General features: G+C 42.5%; 1 protein-coding gene and 1 long non-coding RNA gene across 2 annotated transcripts in view; one reads left to right on the plus strand and one right to left on the minus strand.

The window, feature by feature from the left end:
• The window catches only part of LOC111749598 (uncharacterized), a 98,723-nt gene that overhangs the window by 42,821 nt on the left and 37,838 nt on the right, over nt 1–18,064 (plus strand). The window lies entirely within an intron of this gene.
• The window catches only part of COLEC12 (collectin subfamily member 12), a 231,332-nt gene continuing 228,769 nt past the window's right edge, over nt 15,502–18,064 (minus strand). Inside the window, exon 10 of the mRNA XM_064294666.1 lies at nt 15,502–16,897. Within this exon, the coding sequence (XP_064150736.1) occupies nt 16,878–16,897 (20 nt within the window). The 3' untranslated portion in view covers nt 15,502–16,877. The remainder of the gene's footprint in view (nt 16,898–18,064) is intronic.

Raw genomic sequence — 18,064 nt, forward strand, 5'->3', positions numbered from 1 at the left:
AGGGAACATCATAGGAAGAGAAAAAGAGGCTGAAATGATTGCTGAGTGTGGTTTGCATCCAGTAAGCTCAAATACCATGAATATGTATCAGACCCATTCACCTAGGCTTCGGTAGGTGTGTATTTATATATAAGTCAATGTATGTATATATTCATAAACATACTGCTATATATTAAGGATTCATTTATCCTCTTTTAGAAAGATGTGACATGAAGATGTCTGATTGAAGAACTTGGATGGTGATCTATACATATATAGAATAGGTATTTAATTTGAAAGATTTGAAAAATAGATTATTGAGTCATTACCAGGGCTTTGAAACAGCTCATTCTGGTTTGAACCCCTGTTCAGAATTTGCATTTCTGACAAGTTCCCAGGTGATGCTAACGATGCTGGTTAGGGACCAGTTCCGAGAACCATTACTAGAGCAGTGGGTCTCAAAATTTATTATACATAAGAATCACCTGGGGATCTTGTTAAACTGTAGATTCTGATTCAGTGTATCTGGGATGAAAATGCAAGTTCTCAGCAGGGGTTTGAACCAGAATGAAGGGGTTTGAAGCCCTGGTTATTACACTAGGATCCCATACCCCTAGTTCAAAGGGAAAAAGGGCCAAACCATACCTGTTGCTGTCAAGTGGATTCCAGCTCATAGAGACCCTACAGGCCAGAGTAGAAGTGCCCCATAGGGTTGCTAAGGAGTGGTTGGTGGGTTCAAACTGATGACCTTTTGGTTAGCAGCTGTAGCTCTTAAACATTGGGCACCAGGTTTCTAAAACAGAGGGCAGGGGCCTTAATATATACCCTAGCTCCCAGTGAGTGTCTTCCTTTTAATCTGTTTCTATTTGCATCAGCTTCATCTTCAACCTTCCTTTGATAAAAGCATATCCTTGAGTAAACCACCACACGATAATCCATAGTGTGAAAACCTTTCCTTGTTTCCACCAGTGAGATTTTGGAGGCCTGCCTGGCTTCAAGAGAACAGTAATAAGAGGGGAGAAATAAGAGGCTAGAGGCTTTTCGCCTGCTTCTCTACCCTACTCCGCTTTCCCCACTCTTTCTCAGTCCGGAAGTTTGCTGCGGGGCCTCTTCTGTCCTGGTGCTGGGCCTTCTGAGATTAGTATGAGTGCTCCCGGGCCCTCCCCAGGACTGGCTTTAGGTGTAGGGATGGGTCATGGAGCGACCATGGGGCCTGGACTTCTCTTGATAGTTCAGATTTTATGTCATGTCGACATCTCCAATAAAAAGGAAATTAAATTTACCAAATACGACTTTTTGCGGGGGGCTTGGGATCTTTTAAAGTTATTTAAAAATATATACATTTGGAAATTTTTAAAAAAGCCTTTGTCAGAGCTCATATTCTGGTATTTTCTTCGTAAGGTGTGATCCACTTATAACTGTCCTTCCTATTCCCAAATTCTTCCCAATAACAGCTAAGATTCTGCCTTTGGAAATCTTATGCTTCTTTGGGTGACGCCTCACCTTCCGAGGCTTTTTTACATAAGCTTGCCTTTTCCCTCCCTGTCCCCTTCCTCTGTCTCTGGTCTGAATGCTATGGTGTTGGGTTTTTATTGAGGCTGGATTATTCTGGTGCAGATCCCTGTAGGGAGAGGCTGGAATCTTGTCTGGAGGTGAGGTCTGTCTTGGTGTTAATGACCTGAAATAGGTGTATCCTCAGAGAAGAAACATGGACCTAGGTAAGTAGGAGAGGGGCACTGTAGGGGGCCAGGTGTGTAAGAGGAGCTTCTGGATGGAAGGTTTCGGACAGACACCTGGAGGCAACCGGGGAGCTAGGAAGAAGGGAGTCCAGGTGAGGCCTCTGTGTTCTGAAATCTCCCATAGGCAGCCAGCTCTGATTGTTTAGAACTGGATGTTCTCTGTGAACTCTTTGCCTCTGGTGTTGCCCTAGCCTTGTCTCCACTGTGCCCAGATAATACTGGAAAGGACCTGGCCCATGCTTGGTCCTCAGCTGAAGGAGCAGCACTTCCCAACCTGCCTTTGTTGACAGCAGTGATCAGCGAGGGTCCCTAAGGGAACATGGCCACACTATGTAGGCCAAGACATTATCCTTCAAGTGCTAATCTCGGAGATTGTTATTCCCCCTCCCCGCCTTAGGAAAAGTGGTATTTTTTTTTACCGAGGAGTAACACACATAACCTCTAACACTAAGTGTGAGATTATTTCTCAGAAATAGCAGGGGAGCTGGATCAGAAAGGATAAGACTCCTGGGTTCCACTCATATGTTCAGAAGGTGGAGGTGGTGGCAGAAGGTAAACTGCCTGCTGTCATTGGTGCCAAGTGCCTTCCTGGGGTGACCTTAGGAGCTGGGGTCAGCCTGCCCCCACAGATCTTCTCCTGGAGAGAGAGGAGGCTCTGCGGGAGGTTCATTTTCAAACTATATTGTATGGCAGGCTGGGCTCTGGCTTCCCTGGCTCTGGCCTCACTAGGTGCTCACTGTTGCAGGGTGCACCTCAGCGAGCTCAATTATATCAGGCAGCGCATGTTGGGAAAGTTCTTCACCATCACACTGCTGGCGGGGATGAATCATCAACCCCCCATCTCGGGTGGTGGTGTGTGCCGGGCACTCAGCTGTGGTCAGTGGTTAACAGTGTCATACCCAGCGGGGTCCGAGGTGGGCCCGCACACGGAGCTGTGTGTGCACGTGTGACATGAGGCCCCGGGGTGCTGGCTGCTTACCCCAGGATGTGGAAACCTTGTTGAAATGGTCCCCACAGGAGGAGGAAAGCAGCAATCCTGAACATCAGGACAGTTTACCAAGGCACCAGTTTTTACCATGGACTGTGGAAAATGCAGTGCATATGGTCTTGTTGCCTGCAGCGGAAAATGAAGAGAAAAAGGTAGTTTTTAGGGCTCTATAATTTCTAAACATTATAGCTGCAGAGCCGAAGTGACCACAGATGGTCTTGAGCAGATAAGTTTTCATGCCCTCAGAAGAGTGAGTACAGTGATCCCAGCTCCTTTCAATACGGCATGGTCTTAAATGCCGGTGTGGGTTAGTTGGAGGACGTAATGGACTTTCCATGGCAGTGCTATTTCCCCTGAAAGGATTCTTTCGAATTCACTTTGGCCTAAAAAGTAACAGCTGTTCTGGCCAATCCCTTCTGTTTCTCTCCCCCTTTCTTTCTGTGTGTGCAAGTTTAGGCTTTCTAAAAAAGAAATGTCAGAATCTATAGGAAGGTGCTGCTTATTATTCTTTGTGCCTGTTGATTCAGGACTCTTGGTATGTTTTTCCCAGTGAAGCTGTAGGATTTCCTTGTATAGGATTGACATATGTAAAGTCTTGGTGTAAAATGATTATCTTTTTGCAGAGCTTCAGTTAAGTGGTATCTGGGAGGACCTGGAATCCAGAATGGGCCCCGAACTATTCCTTTAGAGGAAAAAATAAAAGCTCCTTTTAACATGCTATTGTCCAAATGGAGGCATAGCAAACAAGTTATTATCACCATCAAAAAAAAAGTAGAATAAGTGTTCCAATAAATGTAATATGGTAATTGTATATGCTGACCTAGCAGGGGAAAAATGATTATCTTATTCATTTACTGTCTGTGAACATCATGGTGGAAGTTTAGACCTAGGAAACCTGTTTTAGAAGGAGAGGGATTGTAGATTTTGTTTTTTAATGATTTATTTTATTTTTGTTGTTGTTGAGAACATACACAGCAAAACATATACCAATTCAACAATTTCTACATGTATAATTCAGTGACATTGATTACATTCTTTGAGTTGTGCAACCATTCTCACCCTCTTTTTCTGAGTTGTTCCTCCCCATTAACATAAACTCACTGCCCCCTAAGTTCCCTATCTAATCTTTCAAGTTGCAGTTGTGAATTAGATCCCATATAGACAGATCTTAAAAGAGCATATTACTCATGGCAGACATGCTTTACTAGTTAAGCTAAACTATTTTTTGGTTTTAAGAAGACTTTGGGGGTATTTTTGGTTTAAGGCTTAATGAATACCTCAGGGCAATAGATTCAGGGGTTCATCCAGCCTCCATGGCTCCAGAAAGTCTGGAGTCCACAAGAATTTAAAATTCCATTCTACATTTACCCCCCTTTTGATCAGGATTCTTCTGTAGAATCTGTGATCAAAATGTTCGGTAATGGTAGCCAGGCATCATCCAGTTCTTCTGGTCTCATGGCAAAGGAGGCATTTGTTCATAGAGGCAATTAGCATTCCATATCTTCCTCTTACTCCTGACATTCCTTCTTCCTGTGTTGTTCCAGGCAAATAGAGGTCAATGGTTGTGCCTTGGATGACTGCTTGCAAGCTTTTAAGACCCCAGGCACTACTTAACAGACTAGGAGGTAGAACAGAAGCATTAAACACATTATTAGGCCAATTAACTGGGATGTCCCATGAAACCATAACCCTTAACTTTCAAACCAAGGAACCAAATCCCATGAGGTGTTTGGTTGTACATAGGCAGCCTCAGCAGCTACTCTTACTATTTATGTTGTCATTGTTGTAAATAGGTCTATCACACAACTTTTGTCAATTCAACTTTTTACAGGTTTACAACTCATTGATAGCAATTACATTAATCAGTTGTGCAATTAATCAATACTTTTTTTTTATTTTTCCATCACCATAAACCAAAACTCAGTGCTCCATAGTAATAAATCTCCCCCTTTCCCCTCCCTCTCACTCTTGGTAACCACTAAAAAACTGGTCTCTGTACATTTGCCTGTTCTTGTTTTTTCATATAAGTAAGGCCATACAGTATTTATACTTTTGTAATTGACTTATTTCACTTAGCATAATGTCATCAAGCTCCATCTATTATGTAGCTTGCATCAAGACTTCATTTCTCTTACTGGCTGAGTAGTATCCCATTGTATGTATGTACCACATTTTTAAGAAAAATTTTTTATTGTGCTGTAAGTGAAAGTTTACAAATCAAGTCAGTCTCTCATGCAAAAACATATAAACCTTGCTACATACTCCCAATTGCTCTCCCCCTAAGGAGACAGCCTGCTCCCTCCCTCCACTGTCTCTTTTCGTGTCCATTTTGGCAGCTTCTAACCCCCTCCACCCTCTTATCTCCCCTCCAGGCAGGAGATGCCAACATAGTCTCAAATGTCCACCTGAGCCAAGAAGCTCACTTCCTACCAACATCCCTCTCCATCCCATTGTCCAGTCCAATCCCTGTCTGAAGAGTTGGCTTTGGGAATGGTTCCTGTCCTGGGCCAACAGAAGGTCTGGGGGCCATGACCACTGGGGTCCTTCTAGTCTCAGTCACCACATTTTGTTTATCCATTCATCTATTGATGAACATTTCGGTTGTTTGTACCTTTTGCATATTGTGAATAGTGCTTTAGTGACCATTAGTGTACAAGTATCTGTTTGAATCTCTGCTTCCAATTCTTTTGGGTATATACCTAGGAGTGGGATTGCTGGGTAATATGGTAGGTCTGATTTTAGTTTTTTGAGGAATCACCACACTGTTTTCCACAACACTGTACCATTTTGCATACCCACCAGCAATGGATAAGTGTTTCAGTTTCCCCACATCCTCGCCAATGTTTGTTATTTTCTGTTGTTGTTGTTTCTAATTTTAACCATCCTAGTGGGAGTGAAATGGTATTTCATTGTGGTTTTGATTTGTATTTCTCTGATGGCTAATGACGTTTCATATATTTGGTGGCCATTTGAATATCCTCTTTGGTGAGGATTGTAGATTTTTAAAAACATGTTTTCAAGTCCACTGGGCACCCTTGCTTCTTGTTTGTCTGGGCAGGGTTTCCCACAGCATCATACTTCTGTGCTGTTGATCTTGTGCCACTTTCCTCTGAGTTAGGTCTTGGTAAGCAGTGTCTAGAGCCGCCTAGTGCCGTGGAGTCCAACCAGCCTATTTCATATCACTTATGCCCCTCAACTCCTCTTTATTTTATTTTTATTGTGATTTAGGTGAAAGTTTACAGAGCAAGTTAGTTTCTCATTAAAAAATTTATACACAAATTATTACATGGCATTGGCCATAATCCTGCACTGTGTCAGCATTAACCAAAAAAACAAAAAAAAAAACAACAAAAAAAACACAAACCCATTGCCATCGAGTTGATTCCAACTCATAGCGACTCTGTAGGACAGAGTAGAACTTCCCCATAGAGCTTCCAAGGAGCACCTGGTGGATTCGAATTGCCAACCTTTTGGTTAGCATCTGTAGCACTTAACCACTACGCCGCCAGGGTTTCCGTGTTGGCATTAACTCCCCTTTAAGTTGGGCTTTTAGAGCTTGGTGGAAGTGTCAGGAGAGAGGTTCCCAGCAGGATTTTATAGGAGCAAAAAGACATATTCCTAGAGATCATGAGGATGGACACAGAACCACTTTTGAAGAAACTGCTTATGATCAGGACCAGAGCCTGTTAATCTGCCTATCCGTCCGTCCGTCTGTCCACCTGTCCACCTGTCCACCTGTCCACTTTTCCACCCATCCATCTATCCATCCATCATATCCTTCTATCTTTCTATCTGTCCATCATTCATGTATCACTATCATATGCTCTATAACAAAGGGAAAGCATAAATTCCTTGATCTTGAAGATATTTAAATTCATTTTGGGTAGATAAGATTTATATATATAAAAAGTTAAAGGCTGTACATTTACTTATTCTAGATATTTCATACAAGTGGGATCATACAATATTTGTGATTTTGTCTGAAGTCTATTAGTGGTTACCACAGAGAGGAAGGAAGGGAAAAGGAGTCATTGCTCAGGAACACTGAGCTTCTGTTAAGGGTGATGGAATAATTTGGAAACAGATAGTGCTGATGGTTGTACAACATGATGAACGTAATCAATGTCACTGAATTGTACATGCAAAAAATGTTGAAATAAATTTTTTGTTACATATATAAAACATAAAAATTAAAATCTGCATCAAGGTTTTCAAACCTTTTTTTTTAGACAGTGAACTTTAAAGCAAATCATATATATGAGATCAATATGTACTCATTCTTGAGAGTGATCTGGGGCTCCACCTGCTCGGCAAATACTTTCCCCTAACCTTGGTGGCACCTTCACAGCATCTCTGAGGCTCCTTAGAGCACAGTTTACAAACTGCCATGCTATGGTATGAACCAAGGCATTGATGATGTGGTGCAGGTAGGGAATCTTGGGGAAATTAAGAGAAGGAAGAGCTCATGGAGGGGGTGGGCTGCAGAATTTGGAGCAAGTGTTTTGGAGGAGGTGGCATGAGCTATGCCTTGAACAGGGAGACATGTTTGGACACAAGAAGGGGAGGAGGACACATTAAGTGGCAGGTCAAGTCAGGGACAGGATGAGCAAGGGCCTGGAAGTGGGAGTGAATGCACTACTTGGAGGGCAAGGGTGGGGTATGTCAGTCAGAGACCAAACAAACAAAAAAGATGGCACACAGCTGGTTGGTTGAGCAGAACTTAATAAACAGACAGTTGACAAATATGTGGGCAGGGTTTAGAGAAAACAATAAAGGATAGTGCAGAATCTTGGGGCTAGTGGCACGTCAGAGCCATTACCAGGGGCAAGGGAAATGAATAGCCCAAATTAATTCTCTCCTCAGTGTCTTTAATTGTCTAAACTCAACCAGAAGCCAGAAGGCAAGGGAGCCCGTAAAAGCACAGAGCATGGTACAGAGGAGTGGAGAAAGGATCTGGAGGGACAAATAGAAAATATCACATAGAGAGCCATTGGGTTAGATACTGGGTTAGGTCCTGTATAAGTCAGCTAATGCCACAATAATGTGTAGTAAACAACCACAAAATCTCAATGGAATGTAGCGTTAAACATTTATTCTCATAGATCCCTGGGTTGGCTGGTCTCTGCTGGTCTTGGCTGAGTGGCCCTGCTGCAGGCTCTGAAGTTTGGGGTGGTTCACTTCTGAGGGCAGTCTGTTTTGACTGGGGCAATTTTGTCCCATGTGTGTCCATTCTAGGGCCCAGCAGCTTCCCAAAGGAAGCTCTTGTCATTGCGATGGTAGACAGGCACAGGGCAAACCCAGTTACCCTAGTGCTTTTTAAGCTTTGGGTCATCTCACAAAATCCAATGTTGCCCAAAGCAAGTCACATGGCTGAGTCCTAGTCAAGAGACAGGAAAGTACACTCCTTCCCTAGAGATGTTGTTGTTGTTAGGTGCTGTCGAGTTGGTTCCGACTCATAGTGACGCTATGCACAACAGAACGAAACACTGCCTGGTCCTGCGCCATCCTTACAATCATTGTTATACTCGAGCTCACTGTTGCAGCTACTGTGTCAACCCACCTCGTTGAGAGTCTTCCTCTTTTTCGCTGACCCTGTACTCTGCCAAGCATGATGTCCTTCTCCAGGGACTGATCCCTCCTGACAACATGTCCAAAGTATGTAAGACTCAGTCTCGCCATTCTTGCTTGTAAGGAGCATTCTGGTTGTACTTCTTCTAAGACAGATTTGTTCGTTCTTTTGGCAGTCCATGGTATATTCAATATTCTTCACCAACACCACAATTCAAAGGCATCAACTCTTCTTTTGTCTTCCTTATTCATTGTCCAGCTTTCACATGCATGTGATGTGATTGAAGATACCATGGCTTGGGTCAGGGGCACCTTAGTCTTCAGGGTGACATCTTTGCTCTTCAACACTTTAAAGAGGTCCTTTGCAGCAGATTTGCCCAATGCAATGCATCTTTTGATTTCTTGACTGCTGCTTCCATGGCTGTTGATTTTGGATCCAAGTAAAATGAAATCCTTGACAACTTCAATCTTTTTTCCGTTTATCATGATGTTGCTCATTGGTCCAGTTGTGAGGATTTTTGTTTTCTTTATGTTGAGGTATAATCCATACTGAAGGCTGTGGTCTTTGATCTTCATTAGTAAGTGCTTCAAGTCCTCTTCACTTTCAGCAAGCATTCCTAGAGATGGAAACTACAAAATTACATGGCAAAGGGTGAACAATCAGGGCCAGTAATTCAATCTACCAAACTCTTCATAGGAAGTTGAAGGAGAAAATAAGTTTTATGGGGGAAGGGAGGAGGTATTAGTATGGGTGGTGTTGAATGGTGTAACTACTCTCTCTCTCATCCTTATCCATCTTTCCTTTAATAGAAATACAATTTTTAGCTTGGCATATGACAACTTAGCTAAAGTCTATGTTTCCCAGCCTGCCTTGCAATCAGGTGAGGCCATTTGACTAAATTCTAGCTAAAGATATGGAAGTGGAAATGATGTATGTAATTTCTGCCCTTAAAGAGAAGGGCAGCCTTTCCTTTCCCCATCTCTCCCTCGATTCTTCTGCCTGGAGTATGGATGTGGTGCAGAGCCATCATGGGCTGTGATGATTAATTTTATGTGTCAACTTGACTAGACTACAGCTCCCAGTTGTTTGGTCAAACACTAGTTGCTGTCATGGAGTAGTTACATGTAATTAAATCAGTTGGCATTGGGTAGGGCAGATTACCTTCTTATCTAACGTCATATCAGGTCATGTAATGTAACATAACGTAATTACTTTCCATAATGCAATATAATGTAATCAATCAGTTGAGGTTATGCCAGTGTGGAAAACAAAAACCCATTGCTATTGAGTCCGTTCTGACTCATAGTGACCCTATAGGACAGTGTAGAACTGCTCCATAGGGTTTCCAAAGGGAGCCCGGTGGATTTGAACATGCTGACCTTTTGGTTAGCAGCCAAACTCTAAACCACTATGCCATGTGGTAACCTAATGAGTTCTGATTTATAAAAACACCAGAATAGAAACAGACACATAAAGGGGAAGATACTGTGTGAAAATCATCTATAAGCAAAAGAAAGCCAAGGATCGCTGGCAGACACCCAAACTAGGAAACAGGCTCACAAAAGAAACAGACATGGGCGAAACCGTGATTTGGACTTTTGACATCTAGAATTGTAAGAAAACCAATTTCTGTTCTTTAAAGCCACCTTACCTGTGGCATTTCCGTGATGACAGCACTAGATAACTAAGACATGGGCCATGCAAATGAGGGTGAGAGCTTCAGAATGGGAGAGCAACAAGATATTAGGAGTGTGGCTCCCTGGGGAGCTCTGAACACATAGGTGAGAAGGAAAGACACCTCTGTTTTATTCAGGCTACTGTTATTTGGGGTCTTCAGTTCAGCATGCAAATCTGTAATTAATACAAATGGATAGAAGCCTCTACTCTGGTATCTAGTGGAAGGGATAACACAGAAAGAGGTACAGATTAATTTTTTAGCATTTACTGGCCTAAGGGAGCAAGGGTATCAGAATTTTAGTTTTTTTCCCATGTGAAAACTAAACCCATTGCTGTCGAGTTGATTCTGATTCCTGGCAATCCTACATGACAGAGTAGAACTGTCCCACAGTTTCCAAGGCTGTAATCTTTGTGGAAGCAGACTGCCACATCTTTCTCCCACGGAGTGCCTGGTGGGTTTAAACCACTGATCTTTTGGTTAGCAGCCAAGCACGTAAACACTGTGCCATCAGGGCTCCTTTTTCCCATGTCACCCCTCTCCTGTCAGTGTAAAGTCACCCTAATGATATCAGGGCAAGCAATGCCAGGACTTGTCCTATGTGGACTGGAGGCCTGATGGGAGGAGAGAGATGAGGAAGTAAGTGACTTGCCCCTTGTTTGTATATGTCCCACAACCAGGAAGTAGAGAGCAGGATTCAAACCTGAGGCTAATTAGCTCCAAAGCCCAGGCGCCTTTCTCCTCAACACTAACGATACCGGCGAATTCTACAAGATACTGGCGAACTCTGCAAGACGTCCATCTACCCCAGGACCTAGAGTGGGTTCTGCAAAGTAGACCTTTTTGGACATCCATGGCATTGGAATGCAGATTGACTTTGCTCATCCACAGTGAAGGGGTTCGTCTCAAATTTTTATCTAAAGTACACAAATGAGAATTCCGACATTATCTCCCTAGTTCTTTTATAAAGAGAGGGGTGGCTCAACTGAATTCTTGTGGCCAGGAAGAATAAATTACAATGCAAAAAGCCTAGGCTGTCAGTCAGGAGGTCACTGCGAGATCACAGGAGATAGCATGGTGGAGTGGAAGCTAGGTGGTCGTGAGTTCAAATCCCAGATCTTGGGAAAATTATTTAACCCGTCAGATCTTCAGTTTCCTCATGTAGGGGTTGGAGAGAATATATGTCAAGTTCCTAACCCACAATAAGTGCTGTGATTATAGAGTTTCCACTGTGTCTAACTCCTTTGCTCCATGGCATAAGAATTGATTTTAAGAATCTTGTAACGCCCCACCGCTTGCAGGCATGATTTAGTGGGTCATGGGCGATGAGTGATGATTAAAGAATACAGCGAGTCTGGCACCAAACGTCGGAAACTGGCCAAAGAACAATTCTTCATCTCTGGCCAGGAGGACTCAATTGCGAGCCTTTGGTTAAGCCCATTTAACGATATGTCTGAATGGATTGTTGGCAGGAATCTCAGCCCTGGCAGCTGGCTCCCTCCCACATTGCATGAGTGACCTCTGCTTTGCAAACTCAGGGCTAATGCATCCCTGGAGGGAGGCTCGGCTACAACTCTGGGACTAGGCTGAGATACTCACCAGACTCATTCACTGAAAAATTGGAAAACCAGAGGCTCTGCCTCTGGAGAATTAGTTGGTTTTCTTAAGCCTGCCTTCCTCTGGACTTGTGCCCATCTGGCATAACCTGGACATGCCATATACTTCTTTGGACAAGGGTCTCTAGGAGGAGAGGAGGAAGGATGGGCGAGTGGAGCAAGAGATTTCCAACATCTGCTTCATGAATTATAAGTAAATATGATGCCATGCCGTCAAGGAATGTTTCCCAGGAGAACGGAACTATTGTACAGTAAAACTCCGTCTCAAAAAGACCAAAACGTTTGCCTGTATTTCTAAAACTATTGAGTATAACAGAAAAAAGATACCCCATTACACTGCCATTTAGAAAAGATTCCTAAAGCTTTTCCCTGACTTAGGGCCATATTTCAGTAAATAGAATGAATCTGCTTTACACTCTAATTTTTTTTCAATCTTCATTTTAACCACCATTAGCAATATGGATTCCTTCTTTTCTCCTGCTTGACTTCTCTCACCCTTCAGTTCTTCTATAGTTGGTGACTGATTAGCCAAACTAAACTTTCTTCTTAATTCAGTAATTTGTAGGCTTCCCGATGAATCTGTAAAATCACCGAATGCAGTAGTTTCCTTGTGTATTACTCAAAGCACTTGGTACATAGTGTTCAGCATGGAGGAGGGAGTCAGGTCTACCTTCGGGATGGGCTGGTTGAGAAACGATCTAGGCAAGGGATGCTTGAGCTGAGTCTTAAAGGAAGCACTCTCCAGGTAAAGGAGGCAGGGAAGGGATATCTGGATACAGTAAAGGGGTAAGAAGGGGCACTGAAGAAATCGCAGGTGGTGTGGTATAGCAGCTAGGGTGTGCGGGTAAGGGGAGTGGGGCTGCCACTGGAGCGGAGGCTGGCGAGGTAGTGGGTACCAGGTCACCAGTGCCTTATGGCCCCTGCATGTGTGTCCTGCATGATTTGGATTTGGGGAAGAATGGGCAACTTGATCAGATTTGCATTTTTGGAAGTGACTGTGACAGCAGTGTGGGCTATGGGCAAGTCCTCAACCGGAGCTTCAGTTTCTTCATTTCTAAAGTAGACGATAGGTTTTGCATTAAGACTAGAAAAGATAATGTATGTAAAAATGGTACACATATTTATATTATTATTATATGACTTCCTTGAGATATGAATAAGTTAACATGCTTCCTTTTTCAAGAAGAGATCCATTTTACCATCTGAGAAAAAATTCATATGCTTGGTATTGTCACCTGGTTTATGTAGCATCCCACTTCCTTATACATCTTTTTTTTTGGTGGGGGGAGCGGCTATTACTATTTGTCGTCTGGTTCAGCTTAAACTGTTACAAACTGGAAGGAATGGGGGGTGGTTGATGAACATCCATCATAGAAAAAGAAAGGTTTTTTTTTTTAACCCTTTTTGTGCATTTATTCTTTCAAGAGCCGTTTAGTGAAAAAACATTTTCCATCTTCACATAGCAGGTAGCAAGTCAAATACCTAAAGACCTTATCATATTTTACCAAAACTCTCCTCTCCAAAACAGCATCCTTTGAAAGTAGGTGCACAGAAATCTGGCTTGTAAACAGTTGGAGACACATGGGACATCTTAGAATGTAGGCTGTTCATCTGATTGGATTCAGTGGAGGATTGTATAGGGAAAACATTAAACAACGCAGGAAGCATCAAAAGAAGATGGAAGGAATACACAGAGTCATTATACCAAAAAGAATTAGTCGATGTTCAACCATTTCAAAAGCTGGCATATGATCAGGAACCGATGGTACTGAAGGAAGAAGTCCAAGCTGCTCTGAAGGCATTGGCAAAAAACAAGGCTCCAGGAATTGATGGAATATCAACTGAGATGTTTCAACAAACAGATGCAGCACTGGAGGTGCTCACTCGTCTATGCCAAGAAATATGGAAGACAGCTTCCTGGCCAACTGACTGGAAGAGATCCATGTTTATGCCTAGTCCCAAGAAAGGTGATCCAAGCAAATGTGGAAATTATAGAACAATATCATTAATATCATACGCAAGCAAAATTTTGCTGAAGATCATTCAAAAACGGCTGTGGCAGTGTACCGACAGGGAACTGCCAGAAGGTCAGGCCGGTTTCAGAAGAGGACGTGGAACCAGGGATATCATTGCTGATGTCAGATGGATCCTGGCTGAAAGCAGAGGATACCAGAAGGATGTTTACCTGTGTTTTATTGACTATGCAAAGGCATTCGACTCTGTGGATCATAACAAATTATGGATATTGCAAAGAATGAGAATTCCAGAACACTTAATTGTGCTCATGAAGAACCTTTACATAGATAAAGAGGCAGTTGCTCGGAGAGAACAAGGGGATACCGATTGGTGTAAAGTCAGGAAAGGTGTGGGTCAGGGTTGTATTCTTTCACCATACCTATTCAATCTGTATGCTGAGCAAATAATATGAGAAGCTGGACTATATGAAAAATGGGGCATCAGGATTGGAGAAAGACTTATTAACAACCTGCATTATGCAGATGACAGAACCTTGCTTGCTGAAAGTGAAGAGGACTTGAAGCACTTACTAATGAAGATCAAAGACCACAGCCTTCAGTATGGATTGCAGCTCAACATAAAAAAAATAAAAATCCTCACAGCTGGACCAATGAGCATCATCATGATAAATGGAGAAAAGATTGAAATTGTCAAGGATTTCACTTTACTTGGATCCACAATCAACAGCCATGGAAGCAGGAGTAAAGAAATCAAGAGATGCATTGCATTGGGTAAATCTGCTGCAAAGGACCTCTTTAAAGTGTTGAAGAGCAAAGATGTCACTGTGAAGACTAAGATGTGGCTGACCCAAGCCATGGTATTTTCAATCACATTATACACTTGTGAAAGGTGGACAATGAAGAATTGACGCCTTTGAATTGTGGTGTTGGCAAAGAATATTGAATATACCATGGACTGCCAAAAGAACAAATCTGTCGTAGAAGAAGTACAACCAGAAGGCTCCTAGGAAGCAAGGATGGCGAGACTGAGTCTTTGGACATGTTGTCAGGAGGGACCAGTCCCTGGAGGACATCATGCTTGGCAAAGTACAGGGTCAGCAGAAAAGCGGAAGACCCTCAATGAGGTGGACTGACACAGTGGCTGCAATAGTGAGCTCAAGCATAACAACAATTGTGAGGATGGCGCAGGACTGGGCAGTGTTTCGTTCTGTTGTGTATAGGGTCGCTGTGAGTCAGAACCGACCAGACGGCACCTAACAACAACAGTAAGACCCACTTCATAGGGTTGTTGGGAGGATCACATGAGACAATCTGATTGAAGCCCTGGTATTTCAAACAACAACAACCAAACACTGTTGCAGTAGAGTCAATTCCAACTCACAGGGACCCTGTAGGACAGAGTAGAACTGCCCCTTAAGGTTTGCAGGGCTGCAATCTTTATGGAAGCAGACTGCCACATCTTCTTCCCGTGGAGTGGCTGGTGGGTTTGAACCACCGACTTTTTGGTTAGCAATTGAGTGCTTAATGACTGCACCATCAGGGCTCCTTAAAGCCTAGTATAGTGCCTGAAAAATAGTAAGCGTTGAGTTATTGTTAAGGCCAGGAGAGAAACAACCGCAGCTGCTGAAGCTACTAGCACTATTCTTTACTAATCCTGGCAATAGATACTTCATCTCAAGTTTCTTCTGAAGACAAATCTTAATTGGCACCTGAGAAACAGGAAGAGCATTAAAAAGACAGAGTTTAGTCCACAAAAATTGAGCCAAAGAGGTATTTGAGTCCAGGGCCTCCCTTGTATGGCACAGCCTCAGCGATTTAGGCCCAGACAACAATGGATCCTGCCAGCCGCACGGACAGGACAGCAGGGCATGCAGGCACTGAGGAAATGGCCCTTCCCAGGCTTTGGCGATGGCCTGGTCAGTGACCAGGGGTAAAACAGAGTCCACACAGCTGCAGGTGTGAAAGGCAAACTCTTTATTCTTTTACTGTTGTATCTGAGATAGGTAGCAGCACTGCCTGGGGAGCTCCTTGGGAGGGGAGGAGAAGGAATCTGTCGGATGGAAATCTTACCTTTGAACATCAGTTACATCCAAGGTCTATTTTCAGAACATTTCACTTTAGATTTTTCAATGGCAAGTCAAGGAGTGGGAGGAAGATGGGCTCCAAGGGAAGGTTCTTTGTAAGAGTCCAATATAGTGGCCAAAATTTATTCTTGCATTTCATAACATGTGTGCCTTGGAATTTGGTTTTTGAAACCTGACTTAAGAAAACACAAGCTTTCCGGCTAGCACATGGCTGTTTCCCGTCTTTCTAACGCCTCTGCCTTTGGCTGGTGCGATACCATACTTTCCTGACAGTTGATGTCAGCTCTGGCATGGGCCTGACACCAAGTAAGTTCAGACCTCAGCCATAAAACAGATCCTTCTAGGTAGCCAGATTCAGGTGCTCTGCTCTTCCCAATAGACACCTCCCTACCACCCCTGACTCCACCAAAATGAAATAAAAGCACATCCCTGACTTGACCACTCTCTGGGCCTGGCCAGGTACAAGTTGAGAGCCCTGGTTAATGATGGAGGCTCAATGCCCATTTGGCTGAGCCATGTGGGCGCTCAGGCTTGACCTACACTGGCAAAATCTGCAGAGATATTTCTAGACAGTTCAAGTGATTGAATCCTCTGAGGAAATGATACATTAAAATATATATATATACACACACACACAAATATATTTAATTTTTTAAACCACAACTGAAAAAATTCTTTGCCATTGGGTAGAACTAAATCTGATAAGAAACCCTATTTATTAGTACCATGATTGTTTTCTTTGGCTCCACTATTATATAGGTAAAATGGCGAAAAAAGGGAAAAATTATAAAAGGAAAATATTTTGTACAAAAATACAAAGTTTTAAAAGCTCTTTAAGTATATTTCATATTGTTACTAAGAGTTGGCCTATATATCTGTATGTCTGTATATTTTTCCTACATTTGGGATTTTTAGAAATGGAAGGTTCTTCCTATAGCTCAACAACCAATGATAGTCTTTTTCAGATTGGAGCATTCCATACATCGGAAGGTATAACTTGCAGAATTGTATGGTTACTGGATGAGGAAAATCTATGTGATTCAGTCCATCTGTACACTGAAAATCAACATATCACACTGGGAGAACACTTTCGTTCCCAAGTCCTTGGGTAATGGTGGGTGTTAAGAGACACTGCTGTCAATGTTTTTGGTAATTGGTTTTCAGTGCTTTTCTTCAATTTGGTGGGAAAGGAGTATCCTCTGCCTTTGGAAGTCGCTCAAAATTTTGCTCATGTTACTACATTGCAGCCCATTATAATGCAGATGGTAGCACTAAAACAGAGAAAAAAAGGTGGGTGTTAATTTCTTAATAAAGTTAATTTACAATTCAAAAAAGGAACACAAGTTTTTATAGGAAGATCCTAAAATACATCATTCGACAATACTTATTTTTTCAAAGGAATGCTTAGAAGTTCTTCATATTAAGCAAAAGCTATGTTTCATTTTGAAGGCGGCTATTCTGGGGAAGGAAACGCTGGTGGTGTAGTGGTTAAGTGCTACAGATGCTAACCAAAGGGTTGGCAGTTCGAATCCACCAGGTGGTGCTTGGAAACTCTATGGCGCAGTTCTACTCTGTCCTATCGGGTCACTATGAGTCGGAATCGACTCTATGGCACTGGGTTTGGTTTTTTTGGTTTTATTCTGGTGAAGCCTAGTCCCAATCAAATCCCAATGGCCAAATGACAAATCTGGGTTATTTATTGCCACCTACAATAAAAAATAAAAAAAAAAATTTCTTTTTTTCTTTTTTATTGTAACTACTTGTTTAGATATCTGTGTTCCCTCACTCCCAAATGACCAGGCTGTGAGTGCTTTGTGTGTCTCGAGACCCCTAGCATTTGGCCCAGTGCCTGACACATGAAGAGTGCTCCGTAGGTGTCTGTTGGATGGACAGATGGCTAATTTGTGCCCCAGTTACTTCCAGAAAAAAACTGGAAGTAAAATATATTTGAGGTTTTTGCTTAGCATAACTTTTTTTTTTTTACAGTAGCTTTATTGAGATAACTCATATATCATATAATTCACCAATTTAAAGTATTTTTTTTATTCAGTGGTCTTTAGTATATTCACAGAGTTGTGCAATTCAGAAACTATCTAACTTTAGAACATTTTTAGCACTTCCCCAAAGAAACCTGGCACCTATTAGCATTCACCCCACACCCACCACAAACTTTTAAATCTAGTTCTGATGAAGAAAACTAAGATGAGAATCATAGATTAAATGAAGTTTTTCATAAGAATCTTTGAAGTCAAGACTATCTCCCACAGGCCTCTTTGGAGTATGAGCTTGTAAGGGGCACACACTATATCCATCCATTCTCTAGCACTGCACTTGCCCAGAGTAGATGCTCCATGAATACATGTGGAATCGAAAACTTCGCCACCTGCGTTACCTGTGTGTGGAACTCTATGAAAAATGCATGACATTGGTGCCATATT

Source organism: Loxodonta africana, chromosome 11 (genome assembly GCF_030014295.1).
Source record: "Loxodonta africana isolate mLoxAfr1 chromosome 11, mLoxAfr1.hap2, whole genome shotgun sequence".
NCBI classification, from domain to species: domain Eukaryota; kingdom Metazoa; phylum Chordata; class Mammalia; order Proboscidea; family Elephantidae; genus Loxodonta; species Loxodonta africana.